We start from the raw sequence: 25,872 nt of genomic DNA on the forward strand, positions 1-25,872 counted from the left end.
TATAGATTACGTTACACTAATAGTGAGCTTTTTTGAATGATTTGTATTTTATGCTCCTGAACCAGAATATGGAAATCTCCTCGAGTGTTTGTTGTCCCATGAAATTCTTCATTGCATCTTAAATCCCTCTGTAGAGCACTGCTAAGCTCGACTGGTGACAAGAGCAATAGCTAACATGCCCATCAGCCACTGATTCTCACCAGTAACAAGCCAATGTTTGTCAACCCGCAAGAGCTGAAGCTTTTTATAGGTGCCAGTGCTCACCTCCCACTGCTATCATTATCCACATCTCTCAAGCTTGTCAGCCCATGTAGTGACAGCTTATATTCGCTTGACTTGTTTGCCAAGTGCTGCCAGTCAGCATACCAGCTGTCTCGTTTGTGCATTACCTGAACTTATGTGCAAATGCTTATGGCAAGTTAAACATTCCTCCTAAATGCTTGCTAATAAACTGGTAAAGCAACACTTAGCACGTCAGATATTTCAATATGGCAGTTTATGCTTATCTAGCTCAGAGGATATGCTGTTTACTTTTGAACACATTTTCTTGTGTGAAAAATAAAAAAGCCAATTGTCTTTTGTTGTCAGAATTATTTATAGGGTTCCCATGTATATGGAAAACCTGTAAATATCGGGTGATTTAAAAAAAAAAAACAGTACTAAAACAGTTTCCAGGCCTGGAAATGTCATTAAAATTGATAAAAACTGATAAAGTCATGACAATGTATATTTTTGCATTTTGCAGACAGCATTAAATTGAGTCCGTTCAGACGCGTTCTTGCAAGCATCAAACAGAACAGAACCCAGGTGTCTCGAGACGTGTTTTTTTAAAGTTTAAGATCTTTTTAACTTGACATGGCATTCATAAAATGCAGCACTCCTGTGCAAAACACTGAAAAAACAGCGAGACATGGTGTATCGTTCAGAGACATCCATCTAGTGCATGTTTACATAGAAAAATCAAAAATAGCACAAGTGGACACAAGAACAGGTTCGGTGTGAACGGGTCCTTGCAATGCATTCAAGCTATACATTTGATCAGTTCATGGATTCCTTGAGAATCATCCCATGGCCTTTGTTTTCTTATTGCCACACTCTACCAGTTGAGCTACAGGAATACCCATAGTCTATAGTGAATATAATTTTTCTTGTTATGCTTCGCTTTAAAACATATTATTATTGGCTAGAATTTACTTTTTGTTCTTGCAATCTCTATAAAAAATGTTTATCATTAACCTGTAATCTTTTGACTAGTCATAGAATACTTTGGACAAAAAGTGTGGGAATTTTGTGTCTGTATATACAACCATAAAAGCAAAATCTCTATTTGGAAACAGATGTTTGTAGTAAAAAAAAAAAAAAACAAGCAAACAAAAAAAGAACAAGCAGCACACACATTTAAAAGGATCCAAGGAAGTTGGTGTTACCCCAGATCAGGTTAAATGTATGGAGGTTGATGGACACTGAGTGAACCAGAGTCTTGTCCACAACAGGCAGATCAATGCTGAATAACAAGAGACCCTGTGACATTATTGAACAGGCTGCTGCATTTTGCAGCTGATCGATGCTCAGATACGACCTGGTGTCATTTGAGCATGGAGCCTTGTGACTTGAGAAAGATAGGGATAGACTGCCAACCCAGCTCTAGCCCCATTAGTAATCCTCTGAGTTCAAAATGAGAAATCCAGTACCCTACTCAATGCAAATCCATGCAATTCAATGTGCTTCTTTCACTTAGGAATGCACAACCTTGCAAAAGATTGCAAAATAAAAAAGACCCCATGAAATTGTTTGCTGGTACCATGTTCTTTCCTGTGTTGACGTATTTCCTGTTAAAATAATAAGTTGGGACGAGACATAAAGATAGGCAGATAAAAATAGCTAATCACCCTTTGTTTATGGCAAAAATTGACCATTCACGTCTAAATTTGGACAGTCCTGTACAGTCACAATTTATTTGCTTTAAACTGAAAATCATCAACCCACCCTATTATTACTCCCAACTACAAACATATGTTTTTTCCCCACTCAATTTTTATTAAACGTTAAGCAGATCTACAGATTTTAAATGTACAGTCTTTTTCTTCCAGCAAAATTAATCCAAAATTTTGATGACTCATCTTGCCCTGTGCACTAATTTTTGTCCAATAAAATGCTCCCTAGGATGAGAATGTCCCTCCCCCTAAATTATAGCATATGGATGACCTGAAAGCTAATAGACATGGACTAAAAACCACAAAACTCCCATTTTGATTTCAATCTTAAATGGTTGCACATGCAGTATGGTTAGATAACTGACTTCTAATGAAAAGATTTGGAACGTCTGTTACTTGAACATTTCTAGATATCACCAAATCCAAGTAGCCAGTGATATATGCTATAGGGTTTTGGTTCACATGTGTTCATCTGCCCACTCTCTTTAGAGTGTCTTGTCTTTCTAAATAAATCCACACTCTCCTTGTTAGGTCTGCTATTCCTCAGCCGTTGCTCTTCCCTCTTCATTCATTTCAACAGGAACCAAATCAAGTGCAGACATGAAGTCCACATGGAAACAAGTATTCCATTAGGCTAGCCTGAGCATTTTTGCTCTCTTTCCTCTGAATGAAATAGCATCAAACCCATCTGCCTGAATGCTGAAGCATCTTGCCCATTCAAACGTAAGGGGGAAATGTCCCCTGAGATTACTGAGTGAAGTCAATTTTGGAAGCATCTTCCAAAAATATATTATTTTAATCAAATTTTGTCCATTTATATGTCTAAATTTGGACAGTCCAGTACAGTTGCACCTTCCACAGATGATTTACTTTGAACTGAATATCATCTACCCACCCTAATATCACTTTAAACGCCTAACATAAAACTTTTTCCCCACACAATTATTGTAAAAATGTTAAAGACACAACAAAGATACAAAGATACTTTTCCATGCAACAAAAAAATGCATGGTGATTTGAACTCTTGATCGCTAATTGAAAACTCTACCTCTAGACAATTTTTTTTTCTTTTGTCATGCAATATTTTGCCTCAAAAAAGTAGGTACATGACACCTCTGCATGAATAAGCTCAGTTATGCTCATAGTGAGCCACCTGCAGTGATCAGGTTTGAATTATGGTGTCAAAGAACACTAAACTATCTGTTGGTTGGTTCTGATAACATAGCAGTAGATAAACTTGTGCTCTTATTGTAGGGCAGATGATCACTAGTAATGGATGAAAACTGAAATATACCCCCCAAAGGGGTCCAAAATACCACTCTCGAGCTTTGCCAATCCATCAGTTCTAAAATCCCTGGGTGACAAAGTCATCTCTGGTTCTTCTGGGTCTCCGTTCAAAACCTCAGGTTGCTATAGAAACAAAGCCTTTACCCCTGCGGCATTCTGTGGTATCAAGCTTCAAACAAGGTGCCTCAATAGACTGAACAGATTTTTCTCTGTCTTTCTCGTTCCCTTTTTTTGTCCTCTCCTCTTTTCCACTGCAGTCCATAGATCCAGGCCAGCAGTTCACATGGGAACATTCCAACTTGGAGGTCAACAAGCCAAAGAACCGTTATGCCAATGTTATTGCTTACGACCATTCGAGGGTCGTTCTTACCCCTGTGGATGGTAAGCATCAAACTCATTTTCAAACCTCTTGACATTTAGCTTTTCATTATACTGACAGTTGTATGTCTATGTTTAAGGATACATGCAATTACCACAGTTGTAGAGGCATATGTTTTTTGGGTTCAAGTGGGTCACCAATGAGCTCTTCTATATTTGTCCACTGCCTTTGCAGGGGTTCCAGGTAGTGACTACATCAATGCAAACTACATTGACGGCTACCGTAAGCAAAATGCCTACATTGCCACGCAGGGTCCTCTGCCTGAGACCCTGAGTGACTTCTGGAGGATGGTTTGGGAACAGAGAGCCAATACTATTGTCATGATGACAAGACTGGAAGAGAAGTCCAGGGTGAGTACCAACAATCTGAAATATGGAGTGAAGGATATAAAGCTTATCAGCTTTGCTCTTGACTGTTAATTACATCAAATAGCATTTACCCAGTCGTGGGCAAAAAATGTTCTAATTGATTTACTGTCTGGCTACATTGAATGAGGACTTGAAAAGGATAGTTCATCCCAAAGTGAAAATTCTTTCATCATTTACTTATCCTTATGTAATTTCAATCCCATTTGAATTTTTTTCTACTTTGAAATGGTACAGTTCACCCCCCAAAAGAAAAAACAAACAAAACAAAAATTGTACAAAGAACACACTTTGCTAGGTGTAAAGTACTCTCCAAAATAGGAGTCCATAAATGTCATGGAGGACCTTCTTCTGCCAAAATTGTCCATTTATACAACTTTTAAAATGTTGGCCTGAAGAAGCATTGTCCTGATTCTGAAAAATGTTGTCCTTGTGAATTGTGGCATACAGGTTACATTAGCTTCTGCCATAACTCACTGTTTTTAGTACTACAATGACTAGATTAATAATCCAACAGTACACGTAAACAACTAGATTTGTACGTTTTCCAAAGATAATTTGAGCTCGGCACCACAATGTTGTTGTGGATGGTTGCCAATGTGCTAGGCGGTTGCCAGGGCTTTCTGGGTATTTCCGTAGATATGGTTCACGGTTGGGTCGTTCAATGTTTTTTTTATCACAAAAATGAAAGCCTTTAATTTCAGTGTTAGTGTATTTTGGGGCGGCCGTGGCTCAGGTGGTAGAGCGGGATGTCCACTAATCGCAGGGTTGGTGGTTCGATTCCCGGCCCACACGACTCCACATGCCGAAGTGTCCTTGGGCAAGACACTGAACCCCAAGTTGCTCCCAATGGCAGGCTAGCGCCTTGCATGGCAGCTCTGCCATCATTGGTGTGTGAATGTGAGTGTGACTGTTTTATAGTCACTCAGCACTCCCTGGATTCAAACTTGCGACTCCAGGGGTGGTAGTCAGTGTCAATAATCGCTGAGCTACCCAGGCCCCGCCTCTTTTGTAATTGTAAACAAGTGTAAATGTCAGCATAATGTCAAAAGGTGTCATTCAAGTAAATATTTATATGTAGGGTTACGTTTCATTAGGGTTAGGTTTAATGGTTCAAATTAATTAAAACATTTAGTAGGGTGTGAATTGTAACTTAGACATAAGTTGTAGCATAAATAGGCACTAAGTTGTAACTTACACATGATTAGTCAAACCGGTGCAACCCCAAGACAGACTGTTCATGCAAGTAACCGATCACTTAGAAAGTAATTGTTCAACTCCCCAACAAACACCTTTAGCATGCTTCGCAAGCACAACTAAAAATAAGTTTGAATATTAAGTATTTGTAGGGGACTTGCAGTATTCACTTCTGTGCTTTAGTTTTTGACTGTATTTCACGCCTCTCCTCTAAAACAGGTCAAGTGTGACCAGTATTGGCCCATTCGTGGCACAGAGACTTACGGAATGATCCAAGTCACCATGCTTGATGCTGTTGAGTTGGCAACTTACAGTGTGCGCACCTTTGCCCTTTACAAGGTAGGAAAGTTTGTTGCCTTTCCTTCTCTTTATAGTAAGTTTATACATTTGCAGACCACTTATCTTCCTTTCTCCCAATTTGTTTGAGCAGAACGGCTCTAGTGAAAAACGCGAGATCAGGCAGTTCCAGTTCATGGCCTGGCCGGACCACGGAGTGCCTGAATACCCCACCCCCATCCTAGCCTTCCTGCGCAGGGTCAAAGCCTGCAACCCTCCTGATGCTGGACCCATGGTAGTGCACTGCAGGTGAGGGCTGGTCACCAGACTTTCATTTCCTGTTGACCTTTTCACTTTGTTTTTCTCTTATAAAACTCTGTTGCAAAGTGAGCAGTTGCAGATTTGCTCTGTGGAACGTCAGATGTCAGAAATAATTTGTAACTTAATTTATCACCTTTGTGTTTTACTGCCTGGTTTTTTTAGTGGTCTAACTGGTCGGGTGCAAAATGGGTTGCAAGTTTTATTTCTGATAAGGTTGTGGACCATATAAAACTAGGTTAAATGTGAATAACGATTGCAACTAACCACAAAATCATGCATATTTAAGATAGCAAAAAAAATCATCAACTTTTAAAAGGGAGGAACACTTCCCATATCTTTTTGTCGTGGATGTTAAAAGCTGTGTCCAGTCAAACTTTACAGTACTTTGCTGCAAATTTATTTCTGTCTTTGTAATACTGATAAAATGTTTGGCCCATTGTTTGTTCCATATTAGGCTGGTAAATTACACTTCTGTTGTTATTTTTGATTATATAACATTTTAAATGTTCCTATTCAGCCTGTGTCATGTTAATGATTTTGTATATTGTTGGACCTAAATTGTACATACTTTTATTGTGTAATATGAAAGACATTTTTGATTGCATTTGTATGATAAACAATTATTATGCTATATTGCTATATTATACACTATTTTATTTGGTGGTCAAATGTAAAATCTGGATCCTGAAGTAAAACCTGTGTAGAACCACTGGTCTAACCGGCTTGTGTTTGGCAGTGCTGGAGTGGGCCGCACAGGATGCTTCATAGTCATTGACGCCATGCTGGAACGTATGAAGCACGAGAAAACTGTGGACATATATGGCCATGTCACATGCATGAGAGCCCAGAGGAACTACATGGTGCAGACTGAGGACCAGTACATCTTCATCCACGAAGCCCTGCTGGAGGCTGCCACCTGCGGTAACACTGAGGTCCCAGCCCGAAACCTGTACACCCACCTCCAGAAGCTCACCGAGCCACTGCCTGGAGAGACAGTCACAGCCATGGAGCTGGAGTTTAAGGTGACTGTACTTCACCACACCACATGTACATATACAGATGCATGATTACAGTTGGAAAAACTATTACTAAATGGTCAAAGTATACAAACGGTGACAATGTAATACTCTTTTGTTAACCAAGCCACTGCCTAGCCATAATTAAAGCGTTCAAACTGCTTTTGAAATCTGAATTACATATATCAATATTTAACAATGTAACAATAAGCACTAACTCCACCAGCAATTCTATCAGCAGACTTTGAAACGCTTACGACAGCCTTTACCTCACAGTGGCTGAAAATGCTGCTATTTTTCGTCTCTCATTTGCATAAAGTTGAGATTTTTAAACTTTTAATGCTCTCACTCAAGAATGTAGCCACATATTTTAGATTGGAAGAACACTAAAGTTAGGATTAAAAAAAAATGTGAATGTGAATACTGGGGGAGACACGTCCCACTCAGTGTCTGTGAAGTGCAACAGTCTAGTTCTGCAAGTAAAAAAAAAAACATACATTTTTTCCTTATGGAAATTAAGTAATAATGATGACTAATGTATGTAGACAGTGTCAGAGAGCGAGGGTTGACAAAGGGACCCAAACGCAGAGGGAAACAGTCAATAAGTTTATTAACAACAACGTTTGTAAACAAGGACAGATGCACCCAGCACCGGCTGCAGGAATGAGTGCGTTAGTATGATGAGTGCTTGCGTTGTGGAAGTCAGGAGCAATCCAAGGAGCTGGTGTGGTGAGAAGCAAAGCGCAGGCTTGTTTCTCCCCGACACGCGGGCAGAGACCGAGGATACATCCTCCAAGGGAACTGGGTGACAAAACATGTAATGGCGATGGCGAACAGGAAGTTAACCACACCTCTAGACACCTCTGGCAATCAACAGACACACAAGCAATCTCCAACTAAACAAGAGAGCACGGTTAACACTTGACAGCAAACAAACTGGCAAAGAAAGAGGGAAATCACAAGGAATAATTAGGGAGTGCAATCAGTGAGAAGCAGGTGGAACGGGAGATTAATGATCAGCACCTATCCGGGAACAATCAGTGTTCCTGTGGAAATGCTGATCATGCATGCCAACTCCACCTGTGAGACACGAGGGAGAGAGAAAAACAAACAACAGTATGAGCCGGCTCAAATGCCGGAACCATGACAGACAGACCTACCTTGAGCTCAGAGTTTGTAAATCGATTGTATTTGCTTCTCTTCAATTTGTTCATGCATCAGTTTGTGTTATTTCAACATCATTTTTTTTTATTGTGTTTAATATTGTAATTCCTGGAAAAAAAAAAAAAAACTACACTGCTTGTGAATTATGAAAAGAAAGATCCAACAATCAGAGAATTGTGGCAAACAAAGCATGCCAGAAGAGCTCTGCAGCGACCGCCCACTCCCATTACACTGTAAATGTGCAATCGAGTCGGTCTACTTGTATTTGTATATATCACAATATTTTGCAATAAAATTAAAATAGGTTGTTTCAGTACTTATCATCAATAACTTTAAATTAATAGTTTTACATTTTCCCATCATTATTAATTTGAATACATCATTTGCAATGCTTCATGGGATTGTAGTTCATTCCCTCATGAAAAACCTTTAATACACAGTCTTGTACCTTTGTCTTTTCATTCGATTTTCAAACACTTTTTTGGCTTAAAATCAAAGTTTGTAATGCTGTAATTCACCTTAGAGCTGATTGGTTTGTTTCATTGCTTTGAACTTTTATATAAAGAAATTCCTATGGAAAATGAATAGGAAAAATACTTCCAGAAAGAAGATAAAAAACCCAGAAAAACCCTTCTGAACCAAGCTTTGCTTCCACAGAGGCTCGCCAACTCCAAAGCCCATACCTCGCGATTCATCAGTGCTAACCTGCCCTGCAACAAGTTCAAGAACCGGCTGGTTAATATCATGCCCTTTGAATCCACACGGGTGTGCCTGCAGCCAATCAGAGGAGTGGAGGGTTCTGACTACATCAATGCCAGCTGCATCGATGGATACAGGTAGCTGCTCATGCCAACCATTAACAAAAATACCTAGCAAATATGGGTGGGTTTAGTTTAAATTTAGGAAAATCTGACAAAAATAATACATAACTGGAGGATATTTATAAGGATTTTTTGCATTATGAAATGACAACTTGGCACATCCCTGTTCCCAGTTCTCTATAATAATTATATTTATAGACTGGCATCCAAAAGTTTGGAATAATGTACAGATTTTGCTCTTATGGAAAGAAATTGGTACTTTTATTCACCAAAGTGGCATTCAGCTGATCACAATGTATAGTCAGAACATTAATAACATGACAAATTATTACAATTTGAAAGAAATGTTCAGAACTTCTTAAAATACTTAAAAGAGTTCTCCTCAAAAAATCCTCCACATGCAGCAATAACAGGTGTGCAGATTCTTGACATTCTAGCTGTCAGTTTGTCCAGATACTCAGGTGACATTTCACCCCACACTTCCTGTAGCACCTGCCATAGATGTGGCTGTCTTGTCGGGCACTTCTCACACACCTTACAGTCTAGCTGATCCCACAAAAGCTCAATGGGGTTAAGATCCAGAAACACTCTTTTCAAATTATCTGTTGTCTAATGTCTGTGTTTCTTTGCCCACTCTAACCTTTTCTTTTAGTTTTTTAGTGTTTCAAAAGTGTCAATTTCTTTGTAATTCTGCCTGCACCTCTGAGTTTTCTCTTTACTGTTGTACATGAAACTGGTGTGTAGCGGGTAGAATTCAATGAAGCTGTCAACTGAGGACACGTGAGGCATCTACTTCTCAAACTTTTTTGTGGCGGGGGGTTCAAGCATTGTGTAGCCTTGATTCCTCAAAACAAGTTTCTAGAGAAAGCGGTTTCTTTTTTGACATGTTTTACCTCATGACCTTAAGACATGCCAGTTTATTGCATACTGTGGCAACTCAAAAACAAAGACAATGTTAAGCTTCATTTAACAATCCAAACAGCTTTCAGTTGTGTTTGATGTAATGGCAAGTGATTTTCTTATACCAAATTACCAATTTAGGTTGATTACTCAAAGATAAGGTGTTAGAGTGATGGCTGCTGGAAATGGGGCCTGTCTAGATTTTATAAAAATTACTTTTAATTTCATTTTAATTTTAGTTTAATTAAAAAAGTGGAACTTTCATATTTCTAGATTCATTAAACATAATGTGAAATATTTCAAGCCTTTTTTTGTTTTAATCTTAATAATTAAGGCTTACAGCTCATGGAAATCAAAAATCCAGTATCTCGAAATATTAGAATAAAGAATTTATAATAGAGAAATTTTGACCTGAGAAGAGCTCTAATCAGCTAATTAACTCAAAACACCTGCAAAGGAGGTGAGCCTTTAAATGGTCGCTCAGTCTGGTTCAGTACACACAACTACAATCATGGGGAAGACTGCTGACTTGGCAGTTGTCCAGAAGACACTCATTGACACCCTCCACAAGGTGGATAAGCCACAGTAAGTCATTGCTGAAAGGGCTGGCTGTTCGCGGAGTGCTGTATCAAAGTATATTCATGGAAAGTATTGTCAAGCAAAGCCGATTCAAGAACTTGGTGGAGCTTCACAAGGAGTGGACTGAGGCTGGATTCAGTGCATCAAGAGCCACCATGCACAGACATGTCCAAATGGGCTACAAGTGTTGAATTTCTAATGTCAAGCCACTCCTGAACCAGAGACAACGTCAGAAGCTTCTTACCTGGGCTAAGGAGAAAAAGAACTGGACCGTTGCTCAGTGGTCCAAAGTCCTCTTTTCAGATAAAAGTACATTTTGCATTTCATTTGGAAATCAAGGTCCCAGAGTCTGGAGGAAGAGTGGAGAGGCACAGAATCCAAGATGCTTGAAGTCCAGTGTGAAGTTTCCACAGTTAGTGATGATTTGGGGTGCCATGTCATCTGCTGGTGTTGGGCCACTGTGTTTTCTCAAGTCGAGAGTCAATGCAGCCGTTTACCAAGAGATTTTAGAGCACTTTATGCTTCCATCTGTTGACAAGCTTTTGGAGATGATGATTTCCTTTTCCAGCAAGACTTTGCACCTATCCACAGTGCCAAAACTACTAGTAACTGGTTTGTTGACCATGTTACTGTGCTTGATTGGCCAGCCAACTCACCTGACCTGAACCACATAGAAAATCTATGAGGTACACCAGACCCAACAATACAGACAAGCTGAAGGTTGTTATCAAAGCAGCCTGGGCTTCCATAACACCTCAGCTGTGCCACAGGCTGATTGCCTCCATGCTACGCCGCATTGATGCAGTAATTTGTGCAAAAGGAGACAAGTATTGAGTGTTTATATTAACAAACTTTTCAGAAGGTTTCTTCTGAAAAACAAAAACGTTCAAAAAAATTCTTTATTCTAATATTTTGAGATACTGAATTTTTAATTTCCATGAGCTGTTAGCTGTAATCATCAAGATGAAATAAATATTGTCTTAAAATATTTCACTTTATGTGTAATGAATCTAGAAAATTTGAAAGTTCCACTTTTTGAATTAAATAACTATTGTTTTTATTCCATTTATTTTTTACCATTTTCATATAACCCTAATCACATTGATACAATTTAAAGGAATGTTCTGGGTTCAGTACAAGTTAAATGTACATATATATACATACAGGGTTGGGAGTAACGAAATACATGTAACGGGATTACGTATTTAAAATACAAAATATAAGTAACTGTATTCCACTACATTTACAATTTAAATAATTGGTAATTAGAATACAGTTACATACAAAAAGTATTTTGATTACTGAAGAGATTACTTAGCATTTTATTGTCATTTGTGTCATTTAATATTTAGCCCTTTCAGATGGAAAACATTTATACATATAAATGATGCGATCCAAAGTGCATTTGAACAGCAGCGAAACACTTTCTTATGAAACACATTCATACGAGCTGACAGAGAAGTACGTTTGAAGTAAGATTGGAGCAGAAGAAATAAACCTTGCGTAAATTGTCAGCTTTATGCTAAGCTAAAATTATATTTCTAGCCATTTTACATGTACATGTTACCAGACATTATCATATTTTTTTATCAAGAAAATGTATGAATTTTGGATTATGGATCATATATATATATCCGGAGGTGTGAACCTTCTGTCAAAAACACACAAAAAAAAGCTTGATTCAAAATAAAAGTTTGACGGCTGAAATGGGAGAAATTGTGACAAACATATTACAAATGTATGGTAAAATGTTATATTTACTGTAGTAGTAATTATAAAATTATTGAAATAGTTTATTTAATTTTCTTTTGCATTATAGTAATGACAGTTTGTTTTTGTTTGTTTGTTTGTGTTTGTTTTTTACATGATACGGTCATGAATTTGATGGGATATTTACTTTATTTTAATAAAAATAATGTCACAATGGCGCCAGTAGAACTCTAGCATAGTGCAGCAACCCATTTCTAAATATAGGCAGAGGTTTTGTTATTTTTATCTGTAGGTTTGTTGACATCAACTCCCTCTTCCTGTTATATTTACATCAGAGGCCAAGAATCACACTATGTAATAGTACATAGTAAATGAGATGATCCATATCTCTCTTTATTCCACTGCAATATTCTACCTAAACAATGAGCAGCTGTGTAGTTTGTCTACACATTCTCAGCCTTCACATTTTCTGTTGCCTTACTGTGTCTGACAGCTGTTTATTGAATAACAAAGGGAGGCGCTCTCCATGGGCTGAACACTTGAGAAAATCTCAGACAGAATGCCGAGAAAGAAAAGGCCAGTTGTGTTTGCCATTTAGCGGAGCGTGGGCACAAAATGTCACGTAGACTGTGGAGGAAATATCTGGGGGCTCAATACATCAGCCCCTTTCGTTTGAATTAAAACTTAATGAGAGCTACTCTGGAGAAGCTCAACCTGTGCATATGGGTAATCAACACCATTCACATTTTTAAATGAATTAAATATTAAACATGCTTCTTCATTCATGTCTCCCTTGTATCACCCCATCTCTAGACTATAGTCTCTGAGTCTGTCTGTTTGGAGACCCATTGTTTTTCAAAAAGCACTAAGCTGATTTTAAGCATCACGTTAATGCGATGAGCACAAAAACACACCTGACCTTCTTAATAGTTTACAAAGAGCTTCACCAATCACAAGCATACGACATTAGAGATGTTTTTGTGTCTTCATTTATAACCATATTACAGTGTGTTTTGAATTCTGTTTGATGAGAGGAAAAATAATCTCTTGCCACAAATAGGATGATTAAGAGGTAATTCAGCTTTGTCAAAGGCAGTGCATCCCTGACTTGTGCTTTGTGTCTGTCCTGTGTAGAGACATCTGTGTGTTTATGTGGATCCTCTGGAATGAGTAGCAGTGGGGGGTCTCTCACTCCTTTTTGTTCCTGCTTATCTTCCCCCCCCCTTTCTCTTCTTCGCTGCCATTTCTTTATTTGTCTGAACAAGGCCCAGGGCAGACTTTAATCTTCCAGTTCCATGTTATTGCTTGCCTGCAGCACCTTCATTAGCTGCTAACCCGTGACTCAGTTTGTATGAGACAGTGATGTGTTTGTCACGTGCATGCCGGTTGTACAAGCTGCAATAGAAAAGGACACTGCTGCTACCTAGTGCTCGTGTTAGAAATGGCTTCCTCCCTAGTTCTATGGAGTAATGTTTAAAAAGACACTTTTGACAATTCTAGAATAGCAATGTACAAAACAACTTATTTTAAATTTCTACTTTTAGTTCGATTTAAAGGTGCCGTAAGCCTTTGGTTATTTATAAAACAATTTATTATAGCTTATTAACTTCTTTTAAATAATTTTAAGTTACTTGTGGCCCCTTGAATGTAGTTGGGGCCCCCTAGTTGAGATATTCAACAAGTAATTAGGCTAAATAACTTTAGCCTTTCATAAACTCGCTCAAAGCTTTCATGAAAATGAAGATTTGTGGATTATGCATAATAATAGCGCAAACATTGCTCACAAACGATTTGAAATCAGGTAGTTATTGTCTTTATTATTGAAGGCCTTAAATGAATAAATGGAACATTCTCAAAAGATGTTGCCTTGCTTTCACAGACAGCAGAAGGCTTATATTGCCACTCAGGGCCCTCTAGCAGAGACCACTGAAGACTTCTGGAGGATGTTATGGGAGCACAATTCCACTATTGTAGTGATGCTGACCAAACTCAGAGAGATGGGACGGGTAAGAGCATGTTCCTTCTCCTTAAAATGCATCAAGCTGCGCTGTAAAATTTAACATGGAATCAATAATGGACCAATTTACTTGAATCTATTTATGGTCTTTTTGTAAAGGATTAATTGCTCCACATTATTTCAAGGAGAAATAATAACTTGCTACACTGCTGAATCGACTTTGCTTGATGTCACCAAGCCCATTTTACCTGACTCCATTATGGTGTGGAACACCCACCTTTTACGATCCAATCAAGTCCTAATAGATTTTCCCAGTCCTACATTTCTTTCTTGATGAATATCCTGTTTCACCCTGAAATATGTCACATCACGAAGTTAAAATGGGTTGCTAATGCTGTTTCATGTTGATTTTGACTACTCAATCCCTCCTCTCTGTCCTCCTCATATAGGAGAAGTGCCATCAGTACTGGCCTGCTGAGCGCTCCGCCCGCTATCAGTACTTTGTGGTGGATCCCATGGCTGAATATAACATGCCGCAGTACATCTTGCGAGAGTTCAAAGTCACAGACGCCAGGGTAAGTACCCACACTCTGTCTATCATTTGCATAACTCTTCAATCGCCGCATCTATTACCTGCCATCTATCCATCCTGTAATAATCTGACAGAGTATTATTTGTGTTGACTATTTCATGTGAAAGTCACTCAGTGTGGTATTTGAGGGCACTACTGGAGTGCATGAGCAATCTTGTGCTGGCGCTGGATGTTTCGCATGAACCCAGCACTCTCACTTCCTGTGTAGGAGCATATCGCCTTGGACTTCAGAGCTGTCTGTAGACTATAAATACGCCCAAGGTTATGAATAAGCTTGTAGCTCAAACACGTACACTCACAGACCGTCAACACATGTTCATACAACGACCATATGGACGGAGGCTTCCCGCTGTGTGTGATATGACTGGGAGGTGTCCAGCTGGTATATGTGAGAGTGAAAATGTGCCAGCTAGTTATTCATACCAGGAGCCTCCTCTGTAGCGTTATGCAAGGCGCCCTTGTTCCTCCAGTAATGCTGATGCATGTGGATCAACATCAGATTTATAAACTAAGTTAAATCTCTACATTTCTACAGGATGGCCAATCCAGAACCATTCGGCAGTTCCAGTTCACTGATTGGCCAGAGCAGGGAGTGCCAAAAACCGGTGAAGGATTTATTGATTTCATTGGCCAAGTTCATAAAACCAAGGAGCAGTTTGGGCAGGATGGACCAATCACTGTGCACTGCAGGTATGGTCTTCTAATAAGGTAATTCTACCTGCAGAGATGAAACATTTGAAAGGTCTGAAAGAGAATATGAATGGCGAATGAGTTATAAGCATGTATTTATATTATCAGTGCAATAATTCTTGTTACATGGGACAAAACAGGCTACACAACTAAAAAAGCAAAGTTTATCTACCAAGGATTTATTTTGGATTAATCTATTATACATATTCAGAGATACTTAATTACAGTATGTGGTGGTGCTTCCATTTTCTTCACTTTCCTTGTCATCACTGACATACACAAAAATGATATGCATGTTAAATATTTATATTTAAATAAATATAGACAGATATAGCATTCAGCTTTCATTAAGAATTAATCGAGAATATAGGATGATTTAAAATTTTGTGTCAGCTCCATCTATTGAGGAAAAACCAATGGTGTCAGCCAGGCCTGGGATCAATGTCTTTTTCGCACATCGATACTCAGTACATTTTCCAGATGATTATCAATCGATATCTGCTATCTGCTATATAATTAGGGCTACTCATTGCTAGACTGAACCCTTAAAGGAATAGAAAAATAAAAACAATTATAATTTACTCACCCTCATGCCATCCCAGGTGTCTATTACTTTCTTTCTTCTGTAGAACACAAACAAAGATTTTTAGAAGAATATTTCAGCTCTGTGGGTCCATACAATGCAAGTGAACAGATCAATATTCAAGTCCTTTTTTACTATCAATCTACATTGTTCTTTTGTTTTTGGCAATTTGAATTTTTTTTTGGTGGTTTAGTGACTTGCCTCAATCTGGATGGCAGAGGACGAATCTCAGTTGCCTCTGCGTCTGAGACCGTCAATCTGCTCATCTTATAACAGGGCTTGTTTAGCGCGTTAGCGTGGAGACATAACGCTTGTTGAGGCTTCACAATATTCTCCGCGGCATCCATGCACAACTCACCACGTGCCCCACCGAGAGCAAGAACCACATTATAGTGACCATGAGGAGGTTACCCCATGTGACTCTACCCTCTCTAGCAACTGGGCCGATTTGTTTGCTTAGGAGACCTGGCTGGAGTCACTCAGCATGCCCTAGATTCGAACTCGCAACTCCAGGGGTGGGTGATTTGAATTCTTCATGCATATCGCCACCTACTGGGAAGGGAGGAGAATTAAATGTGAAACTGGCTTATATATTGATCTGTTTCTTACCCACACCTATCATATAATTTCTAAAGATATAGATTAAACCACTGGATTCTTATGGATTAGTTTTATGCTGCCTTTATGTGCTTTTTGGAGCCTCAAAGTTTTGGTCAAATTTCACTAGCATTGTAAAGGAGCTAAAATATTATTCTAAAATCTTTGTTCAGTAGAACAAAAAAAGTTATAGACCTGGGATGGCGTGAGGGTGAGTAAATGATGAGAGAATTTTCATTTTTGGGTGAACTATTCCTTTAAATCTACTGCAAAGGCTTACCAGTATTCATTGGTTGCTCTTAATGTGCAGGAGTCAATAGTAAGACTTTCTACCACGTTACTGCCTTTCGCTGCACATCCCTGCTATTTGCCATGATATCTATATTTATATGGGATATGAGAATAGTTGTGTTCCCAGAGTATGGCACTTGCACTTTTTACAAAATGTTTTTGAATCTGTATGAAGATTGAGGTTTGAGACAGGTGGTTTGAGGGGTAGTGAGTGATTACAGAGATTCTGATAAAAGACAGAGATGATAAAATGTAATGGAACATTTGTATGAAGAACCTTCTAGTTATTATCTCTGATTAATTAGAAAGTGGAAATTGGGCTATTTTCAAAACTAATGTCAGGTAATCAATAAGTGGTTGAAAATTAAGATACAGCAAGCAAAGTCAAAGTAATCTATTGGAATCATCCTGTTAGTGCATCACAGACTGCAGTGTAATTGTCAGGGTGCAAGAGTGAGACAGGACCCAAGAGCAGAGGGAAAGAGTTCAATAGGATTTATTAATCAACAAAGCAGTTCCTTTTCAAACACAAAGCAAACAAGCCCGGGCAAGATTTTCCCACAAGACGCAGGCAGAGACAGAGGAATCAGAGGAGCTTAAGTGGGTAACCATACCTCAACAGGCTAGCAACCAACAGACACACAAGCAAGCTCCAACTACAAGAGAGCACAGTTAACGTTGACCGCAAACATCACGGTGACAATAACAATGATATGACATCGGACATGTGACACTAGGGGATTTATATAAGTGGGGAACAAACATGAGGCAGGTGACGCTCGCAGCAGAAGGTTGTAATGATCAGCGTTCCCATGGAAACAATCATGCATGCCAGCGGCACCTGAAACACAGAAGGGCAAAACGTAAATACGTTTTGATAAAAACAGACAGGGAGCGATGATGCCACGGCCCTCGTCAGACAAAAGCCAACCTGTCCGGTTGACAGGACCATGACATCACTTTAGGGCCCATGCGCTCACACAAAGGGGGTTCACAAATCACCGAGGTGGGCCGATACTGCCACGGTCTCGTCAAGCAGATCCCCAACCTGATAAAGGGACCGGGACAGTAATGCAACAGCCTTCACCTTGAAGCTTGTGTAACATGTTTAAAGTAGCAGATGCTGTTGTTTTTCAGTGCTGGAGTGGGAAGGACAGGTGTTTTCATCACTCTCAGTATTGTGCTGGAGAGGATGAGATATGAGGGTGTGGTGGATCTGTTCCAGACCGTCAAGACTCTGCGCACACAAAGGCCTGCCATGGTGCAGACAGAGGTACAGTCCTTCTACCCTTTACTAATGATAACACTCATCTAATATGTTGTTAATGCTGCTTGCTAACTTCCACCTGAATTAGACCACCCCTAATCCCTTCAACCACACATGCTCTCTCCAAAACCCCACCTTCCAAAGAGATAAGATTGTTATTGTTGTGTAACGCAATACAAATCACTTGCAGTAGCTTTATCTCAACTCACAATGAAGTTCAATAGATTTTACTATTGCTTGAGCTACCTAGCGTTAATAAATGATCATGAGCTCTCTGTCATGTTAACTCCGTGTTGTTATTAGTTAAGCAGACAAGCATTCATCTTGCTGACACATGCTGATGATTTTATTTTTGCCCTCCAGGACCAATACCAGCTGTGCTACAGAGCAGCATTGGAGTACCTTGGGAGCTTTGATCACTATGCAACGTAACCACTCCTGGACTACAGCCCTCTGGTACAACTCTTCAGGAGTGCACCAAGTGTTCCTTTTGTGCCCCCATTCCCCCGCTCCCTCCTGTACAGAGATTTAGGGTGGGGGTGGGAAGGGCAGGCTATCCAGTGGCTGGTTAACCAATCACAGCAGTCCGTTATTGACTGGCACCAAGAGATTGCTTTAAGAAATTTAGACAACTCTCTTTCAAGAAGCACCATCTAAAAACTATATTCTAGTGTCTCTTTAGAGTACGCCAACCCACACTACAGTCGAAGGCTACTGGTAGCACTAATTCTTTTCTCTTTTTTCTGCTTTTTTTTTTTTTAAATCACGATTACATTTGTTGTTATTTTAAAAATTCAGTATGACAGTATTTGTTATTATTTTTATGTAGAATGTTTGTTTGTAATAATCTTTTAATATTTTTTGTCTTAATGGACTTTTCCATGGGACTAGCTTTTCCCTTATTTGTACTGTTTTTTTTTTTACAATAGTTTATTTTAGCACACGAACATGCATTTTGAACATGTTCCTGATACTAATACGAGAGAACCACTGTTCTCTAAGCTGCTGATGGTTTGACTTTGTAACATAATTTTTTTTTCTTCCTTATGTATAATTGGTCTTATTGGGCTAAAAAGAATGATTTCACTTTGGAGAAGCCTTTAATGTTCTGTCTCTGTCTAATGAAAAAAGAAATATCTTTAACTGCGGTATGCATTGGGTTTAGTGGTACTCATTTAAAAAAAACTTTGGTAGATGAAAACAAATCAACTAACTAGCAAAATCTGCACTGTACAGAACTCAGTAGAGGTTAAATATAATTGATTTGTGAAAAATAAATTGCAACCTTTGTTCTGATTGGAGTGCATTCATTGAGACAGGGATTGAACACAGTCCTGATGACTCACGACCCTCACTGCCCGCTTCTCATCTTTGAAGACCTGATATTGAACCGAGACCAATCGCCATTGGCACCTGTACAGTATAAACCACTCCCCTGAGGGAGAGTCAACTCTGTTAATCCAACTCTTCTTTTTATACAGAAATATATATATACATACATTTATAATTATGAATAAATATAAATAATATTATAGATACAGCATATAAACAGCTTCTGCTCTATTGTCAATAATTCTCTGAAAATGTAATCCTGGATTTTCTTGATATTCCAACATAGAGAAAACTACATGAGAGACTGCTGTCTGTGAATCTGTTATTGGTACAAGGTTATATCTACTGTAATATCTAAGCACCCCAGGTATTTGGTGATCTCCTTTGTTGGGGTTGTGCAGCACAACTCAAGTGAAAAACACTTTCTTTTGCAGAACGTCATTTCATGCCTGCTCAATTACAACTGGCACGTTAAAGGGAGACCTGGCCAAACTTTCAGAATAATGTTGGCAAGTTCATTTTTACCTTGTGAATGATTAGTGCTGTAGAGGTTCAAACTGTTGTACACACAGTCTGTTTTCTATTTGTTAATAAGAAAACTGGAATAAAAAATGTTGCAGGAAAAAACTCCTTGATGTTAATAAAGTTCAGTAATTGGTTTTTGTACAAAACATTGAATCTATTGTATTTTTTAGTTTTTGTATTTTTTTTTTTTTTTTTTAACCACTTTTCTCCCCAATTTTGGACTGCCCAATTCCCACTACTTATTAGGTCCTCGTGGTGGCACGGTTAATGGATAGTTTCACCCAAAAAATTACGTTGTTCCAAACCCACATGACTTTCTACCATTGAACGCAAATGTTGGGCAGTATGGTCGTCGCCTCAGTCACAATTCACTTTTATTGCATACACTAAAAATGTATGACCATTGAGGTTAATATCTTTTTATATATATTTTTATAATAAATTTTGTGTTCCACAGAAGAAAGAAAGCCATATGGGTTTGGAGCAAAATGATTTACAGTTTTGGGTGAATTATCCCATAGGAATATTCTGGGTTCATTACATATAAAGCTCATTCAGCAGCATTTGTGCCATAATGTTGAGTACCACAAAAATGTATTTCAACTTGTTCCTCCTTTTCTTAAAAAAAAAAAAAAAAAAGCACAAATCTGGATTACAGTGAGGCACATACAATGGAAGTGGGTGTGGCCAATTTTTGGAGAGTTTATACTGTTAATACTGACAGGGGCGAAAATTTCATCAAATTGTTGGGGGGGGGACAATAAACATAACAATTCTCAAGAGCAATTTTTGAAGGTTTTTTTTTGTTGTTGCCCCTTTTGCATTTGTATTATTTTATTTCTTAAACAATTATTTTAAGAATATATCATTATATTATTTACAATACACATATTTTAATGTTCTATTAGGGGGGGGACAACCCTCAGATGGGGGGTCCTGACCACCCGACTCCCAGCGATTTCCGCCTATGAATACTCATGCATTATTTGAGCTGTAATATTGTTTAAATCATAATTTTTACTGTCATTTTAGGGTTTGTTGACATTACATCATCATGGTAGTTGTAAACTGGCTATAACTTTACACAGAAAAGGTTAGTGCATGATTTTATCACACTAAAGTTATGTTTACACGCATATCCTTTATGTCTTATGGCTATACTCTTGAGTATTTTAACAGTCAAAAATGTGCCCATTAACATCCATTGCAAGTGCCTCACTGTTACCTCGATTTTAGAATTTTTTTTTTTAACACAAAATATACCTTTTAAGTGCCGTTTTCTAAAATATAGATTCTTTATAGAAAGTACATGCAGGAAGGTTTGGTAAGTATTCAATTTCAGATATGATGGATTTATCTGTTGTTATTCAGCATGGAACAGCATGTTCTTTGTCTTTGTGTCATGAAACATTAAACATATGGTGAAACGCATAGTTATTCAGTCAATTATAAGCCAGACTTCTACATATATAGTGTCTTTGGATTCTCTGTGACATAATCAGAGCTCAAACATCTGCTCAGGATTTAATGATCAAAGACTAGATTTGTATTGTGTCATTTTTTTTAATGATCATGTTACTATGACAACTTTATGCTAAGTGAATTGAAATGGCAACATTCTTGTGGTAGATTTGTATGGTAAAATCACCAGAGCAAAATCACATCGGATCTCATTTTTGTGTATTTAATTCATACAGTTTCTATCCCAGCCTGATTAAACAAAATGGAATAGGATGTAATTGCATTAAGAACTAAAAGATTTTAATTTTGTTTCCATTATCAATTTCTCTTGAGGGTTTTTTCCCTGCCCCTAACTCAAACACAGTCTATAGAAACAAGTTGGTTAACCATTCATCCAAAACTTGACCAAGGACTGTTTTAAGATGTGCCTGATTTATTGTTCAGGAAACTCAATCCAGTCATAACAATCTGCTGCTTCATAATCATTCAGTCTGTACCATACATCATTCTGTTGATCTTCCATTAAATTAAGTGTGTTATTTTCCACGCCACAATGTTGTGCTGCTTTCGCTAGCTCAAGTATTTCCCTCATTTCCTTTGAATCCTTTTTCCCCAGTCCTTGTTCAATCCATCATCCAGATTTTCCTGTATAGAGCACAGATTACAAGCAGATCTCAAGAATACTGTACAGTGAGAGATGTATATACAAACAAGCTCCTTAACATGTTCAGCTGAAAATGCAATAAAATCCCAGGAGATCAGCAGTTACGGAAATACTCAAACCTGCCAGTCTGGCAATCAGCCAATTGTGTGGCAGCGTGCATAAAATCACGCTGATATGGGTCAGTAAATATTCAGTAAATGTTTACATCAATCATCAGAATGGGGGAAAATGTGATCTCAGTGATTTGGAGCGTGGCATGATTGTTGGTGCCAGATGGGCTGGTTTGAGTATTTCTGTAACTGATGATCTCCTGGGATTTTCACACACAACAGTCTTTAGAGTTTCCTCAGAATGGTGCCAAAAACAAAAACATTCAGTGAGCTGCAATTCTGCAGATGAAATGCTTTGCAGAATGCAAATTCTTGCATAATTATTGCCAAATAACTTTATACATTAAGAATGCAAATAAATAATTAAATAATCTAATTTGAAAGCAAACTGAATCTTTTTAATGGTGGTTTTGTGATATAGAAATATGAGTGAATAAACACATCAGCAAACCTTATATGCTTCCTGCCATTTTGTCCACTCTCCCAAACTTTTCATAACTTCTGACCTTTGCTACAACCTTCGTAAAGGGATAGTTCACCCAAAAAATGAAAATCTGAATAATTAATACATTATTCATTTATTCACTGTTATGTAATTCCAAACCAATTCCAAACTTTTGTTCTTTTATGGAACATGAGCAGAGCCTTTGAAGAATGTTGATCCTTTTTTTTCAATTTTTTTAGTGAACTGCCCCTTTAAGGTCAGACCTTCCCTCCTTCATACCGTCCTCCAGTCCATCCCTTGATGGTAATCTTCCACTCTTTTCTGGTTTCTCCATCACTTCTTGAGCCTCATAATGTGCTCTCACCTGTACTTTTCTTTCACCTTTTGACTTTTCGCACAAACTTTTGCCCTCTCATCTCTCACACAACTGTATTTAACCCTTTCATATATACTGTCACACATGTGTCAGTTAATAAGTGGGCCCCACAGTGTAGCTTCAAACATATGTGTTTCTGCAACAGCCAGTTACGTTACAAACTGCCAGATTCAAATCGGCTTTCACGTTGACACAAGCTGCACTGGTCAAGTGCCTGTAATTTATATTCACTGAAACAGATACTCATACAGTCTTTTAAACCACAGAATACATTTATTTTATATACATATATCCAACTTGTCACCAAAGTACCACGGTACAAAGTTTACAGCTCTTATACATACAGTCTATATACATCAAATGCAATCTTCCTCCGATGCGTGCTGCCATTTGTAGTGGTTGTCATTCGTCAAACAAACAGCTACTCAAAGAGTCTTTTCAAGCACATAATATGTTTATTATATGTAACAAACAATTGTCATCAAAGTACAACGGTATTAGTTCACAGCTTGTGTATGTGCACATCCATCATATCTAAAAGTGATATTCCCTTGTACGCAGCCACATCTACTTATTAGGTGCAGATGTGGTTTATTCACACAAACAGCAACTCAAACAGTCTTTTCAGGCATATAATACATTATTTTCTGAAAGAGACAGCCAAACTATCACAAAAGAACTGCAATAACAGCAGTCAAATTTGTTTACATTAGCACTTGTTACACACACACACACAATGTCTGAGAAACAGTGCATATAAGCAAACCGGACTGCTGATATTATTTGTTCATTAGTTTTTTTTTTACAGCTATAAAAATGAAATAAATAAAACAAAAACAGTACAGCAGACATCACCCATTTGTTCACATGTTTACTATGATATATACAGTATTTTAAGACAAGAAATCAAAAATTTAAATACTACAATAAAAAAAAAAATACTCATCTACACTCTGCCCACCTCTATCAGCTGTGCAGTGTCACCTGCAAAAAAACCTCACTCCAGGGGGCACAGAAGAGGAATTTAGACACTACTCATGAAAAGGTTCATAGATTTGTTTGAAAACTCAGTTTTATGTGTTGGGGAACACCCACTGAGGATTCTCAGTGCAATCGGTAGTTTAGAGGTTTTCTTTGTATGCATGCTGAAAACAAATCGCTATTTTCAACCCATTCTTCCCATCATGCAGCATATTTTGATAATCCTCTATGGAACTGGTCGAATGTAACCATACTAGAAATGGATGGAATGAATGTATGAATTCCAACTCAATCAGTCACAACATTAATCAATAGGCCGATCCACTACCAGTAAGACAGACCTGATTGGATACATTCTTTATTATTAAAATTTCCTACATTTTATAATAATACCAAAGTCATCGTGGAACCAAACCAATGTGGAACGACGGACCAGATATTTACTCTTGCAATGATCCTGGAGGGGGCCTGGGAGTATGCCCATCCGGTCTACATGTGTTTTGTGGATCTGGAGAAGGCGTATGACCGGGTCCCCCGGGGGAGACTGTGGGAGGTGCTGCGGGAGTACGGGTGGGGGGGTCCCTTCTTAGGGCGATCCAATCCCTGTACGTCCAAAGCGAGAGCTGTGTCCGTGTCCGAGTTCGTTCCATGTGGGGATTTGTCTCCGCCAGGGCTGTGCTTTGTCACCAATCCTGTTTTTGATATTCACGGACAGGATATTGAGGCGTAGTCAGGGTGGGGAAGGTGTGCGTTTCGGTGGGCTGGGGATCTCATCGCTGGTTTTTGCAGATGATGTGGGCTTCATGTCATCATCGGTCCATGACCTTCACCTCTCACTGGATCGCTTGGCAGTCGAGTGTGAAGCGGCTGGGATGAGGATTAGCACCTCAAATTCTGAGGCCATGGCTCTCAGCAGGAAACCGATGGAGTGCGTACTCCGGGTAGGGAAGGAGGTATTGCCCCAAGTGAAGGAGTTCAAGTACCTCTGGGTCTTGCTCACAAGTGAGGGGACAATGGAGCAGGAGGTTGGCCGGAGAATCGGGGCAGCGGGGGCGGTATTGCACTCGCTCTATCGCACCGTTTTCACGAAAAGAGAGCTGAGCCGGAAGGCAAAGCTCTCGATCTACCGGTCAAATCTACTTGATCTACCGGTTTGTTCCTACCCTCACCATTGGTCATGAAGGTTGGGTCATGACTGAAAGAACTAGGTTGTGAGTACAAGCGGCCGAAATGGGTTTCCTCATAAGGGTGGCGGGCTTCTCCCTTAGAGATAGGGTGAGGAGCTCAGTCATCCATGAGGATCTCGGAGTAGAGCCGCTGCTCCTTTGCGTCGAAAGGAGTCAGTTGAGGTGATTTGGGCATCTGGTAAGGATGCCCCCTTGGTGCCTACCTAGGGAGGTGTTTCAGGCACGTCCAGCTGGGAGGAGGCCTCGGGGAAGACCCAGGATTAGGTGGAGAGATTACATCTCCATTGGCCTGGGAACGCCTCAGGGTCCCCCAGTCAGAGCTGGTTAATGTGGCTCGGGATAGGGAAGTTTGGGGCCCCCTGCTGGAGCTGCTGCCCCGCGACCCGACTTCGGATAAGCGGTTGAGGATGGATGGACCAAAGTCATCAATCCTTTGAAATAACACTGTTGGAATTATGGGAATAATGTATTGACCAAAATCAAAACACTATGGACTTCATCATGGGAAATCCACCTGGAATGCATTTTAATCAGTTTTCCTAGACTATTTGGTCCAATATGTAATAAAAAAAAAATATATATATATATATAAAATAAAAAACATTTTATTAAGAAATGCAAACGTATGTACACTTTACCGAAATCAGTCATCAAAACTAATTTCAGCTTTTTTAAGCAGATGCCTTAAAATCGAACTGTTGTTATGACAATTAGCAACCTATATTCATTCAATCATAGGACAATAGTTTTATATTTATTTTCAAATAGAATAAACAAGTATAATTAAACATTAAATATAGCCAGGGGCGAAAATTTCATCAAAATGTTGGGGGGACAATAAACATAACAATTCTCAAGAGCAATT

The 25,872-nt window shown here is 38.8% G+C and overlaps 1 protein-coding gene across 5 annotated transcripts in view; it reads left to right on the plus strand.

Moving 5' to 3' along the window:
* Positions 1–19,923, plus strand: part of LOC127644694 (receptor-type tyrosine-protein phosphatase F-like) — a 279,674-nt gene extending 259,751 nt beyond the window's left edge. For all 5 annotated transcript variants that reach the window (XM_052128010.1, XM_052128009.1, XM_052128011.1 and 2 more), the window contains 11 exons: positions 3,479–3,602; positions 3,775–3,950; positions 5,382–5,501; positions 5,593–5,747; positions 6,496–6,781; positions 8,597–8,775; positions 13,829–13,955; positions 14,356–14,481; positions 15,034–15,188; positions 17,797–17,932; positions 18,290–19,923. In XM_052128010.1, coding sequence (XP_051983970.1) covers positions 3,479–3,602; positions 3,775–3,950; positions 5,382–5,501; positions 5,593–5,747; positions 6,496–6,781; positions 8,597–8,775; positions 13,829–13,955; positions 14,356–14,481; positions 15,034–15,188; positions 17,797–17,932; positions 18,290–18,358 — 1,653 coding nt within the window. In that variant the 3' untranslated portion in view covers positions 18,359–19,923. The remainder of the gene's footprint in view (positions 1–3,478; positions 3,603–3,774; positions 3,951–5,381; positions 5,502–5,592; positions 5,748–6,495; positions 6,782–8,596; positions 8,776–13,828; positions 13,956–14,355; positions 14,482–15,033; positions 15,189–17,796; positions 17,933–18,289) is intronic.
* Positions 19,924–25,872: the final 5,949 nt, after the last annotated feature.

The sequence above is a fragment of the Xyrauchen texanus genome, chromosome 6 (assembly GCF_025860055.1).
Source record: "Xyrauchen texanus isolate HMW12.3.18 chromosome 6, RBS_HiC_50CHRs, whole genome shotgun sequence".
Classification (NCBI taxonomy): Eukaryota; Metazoa; Chordata; class Actinopteri; order Cypriniformes; family Catostomidae; genus Xyrauchen; species Xyrauchen texanus.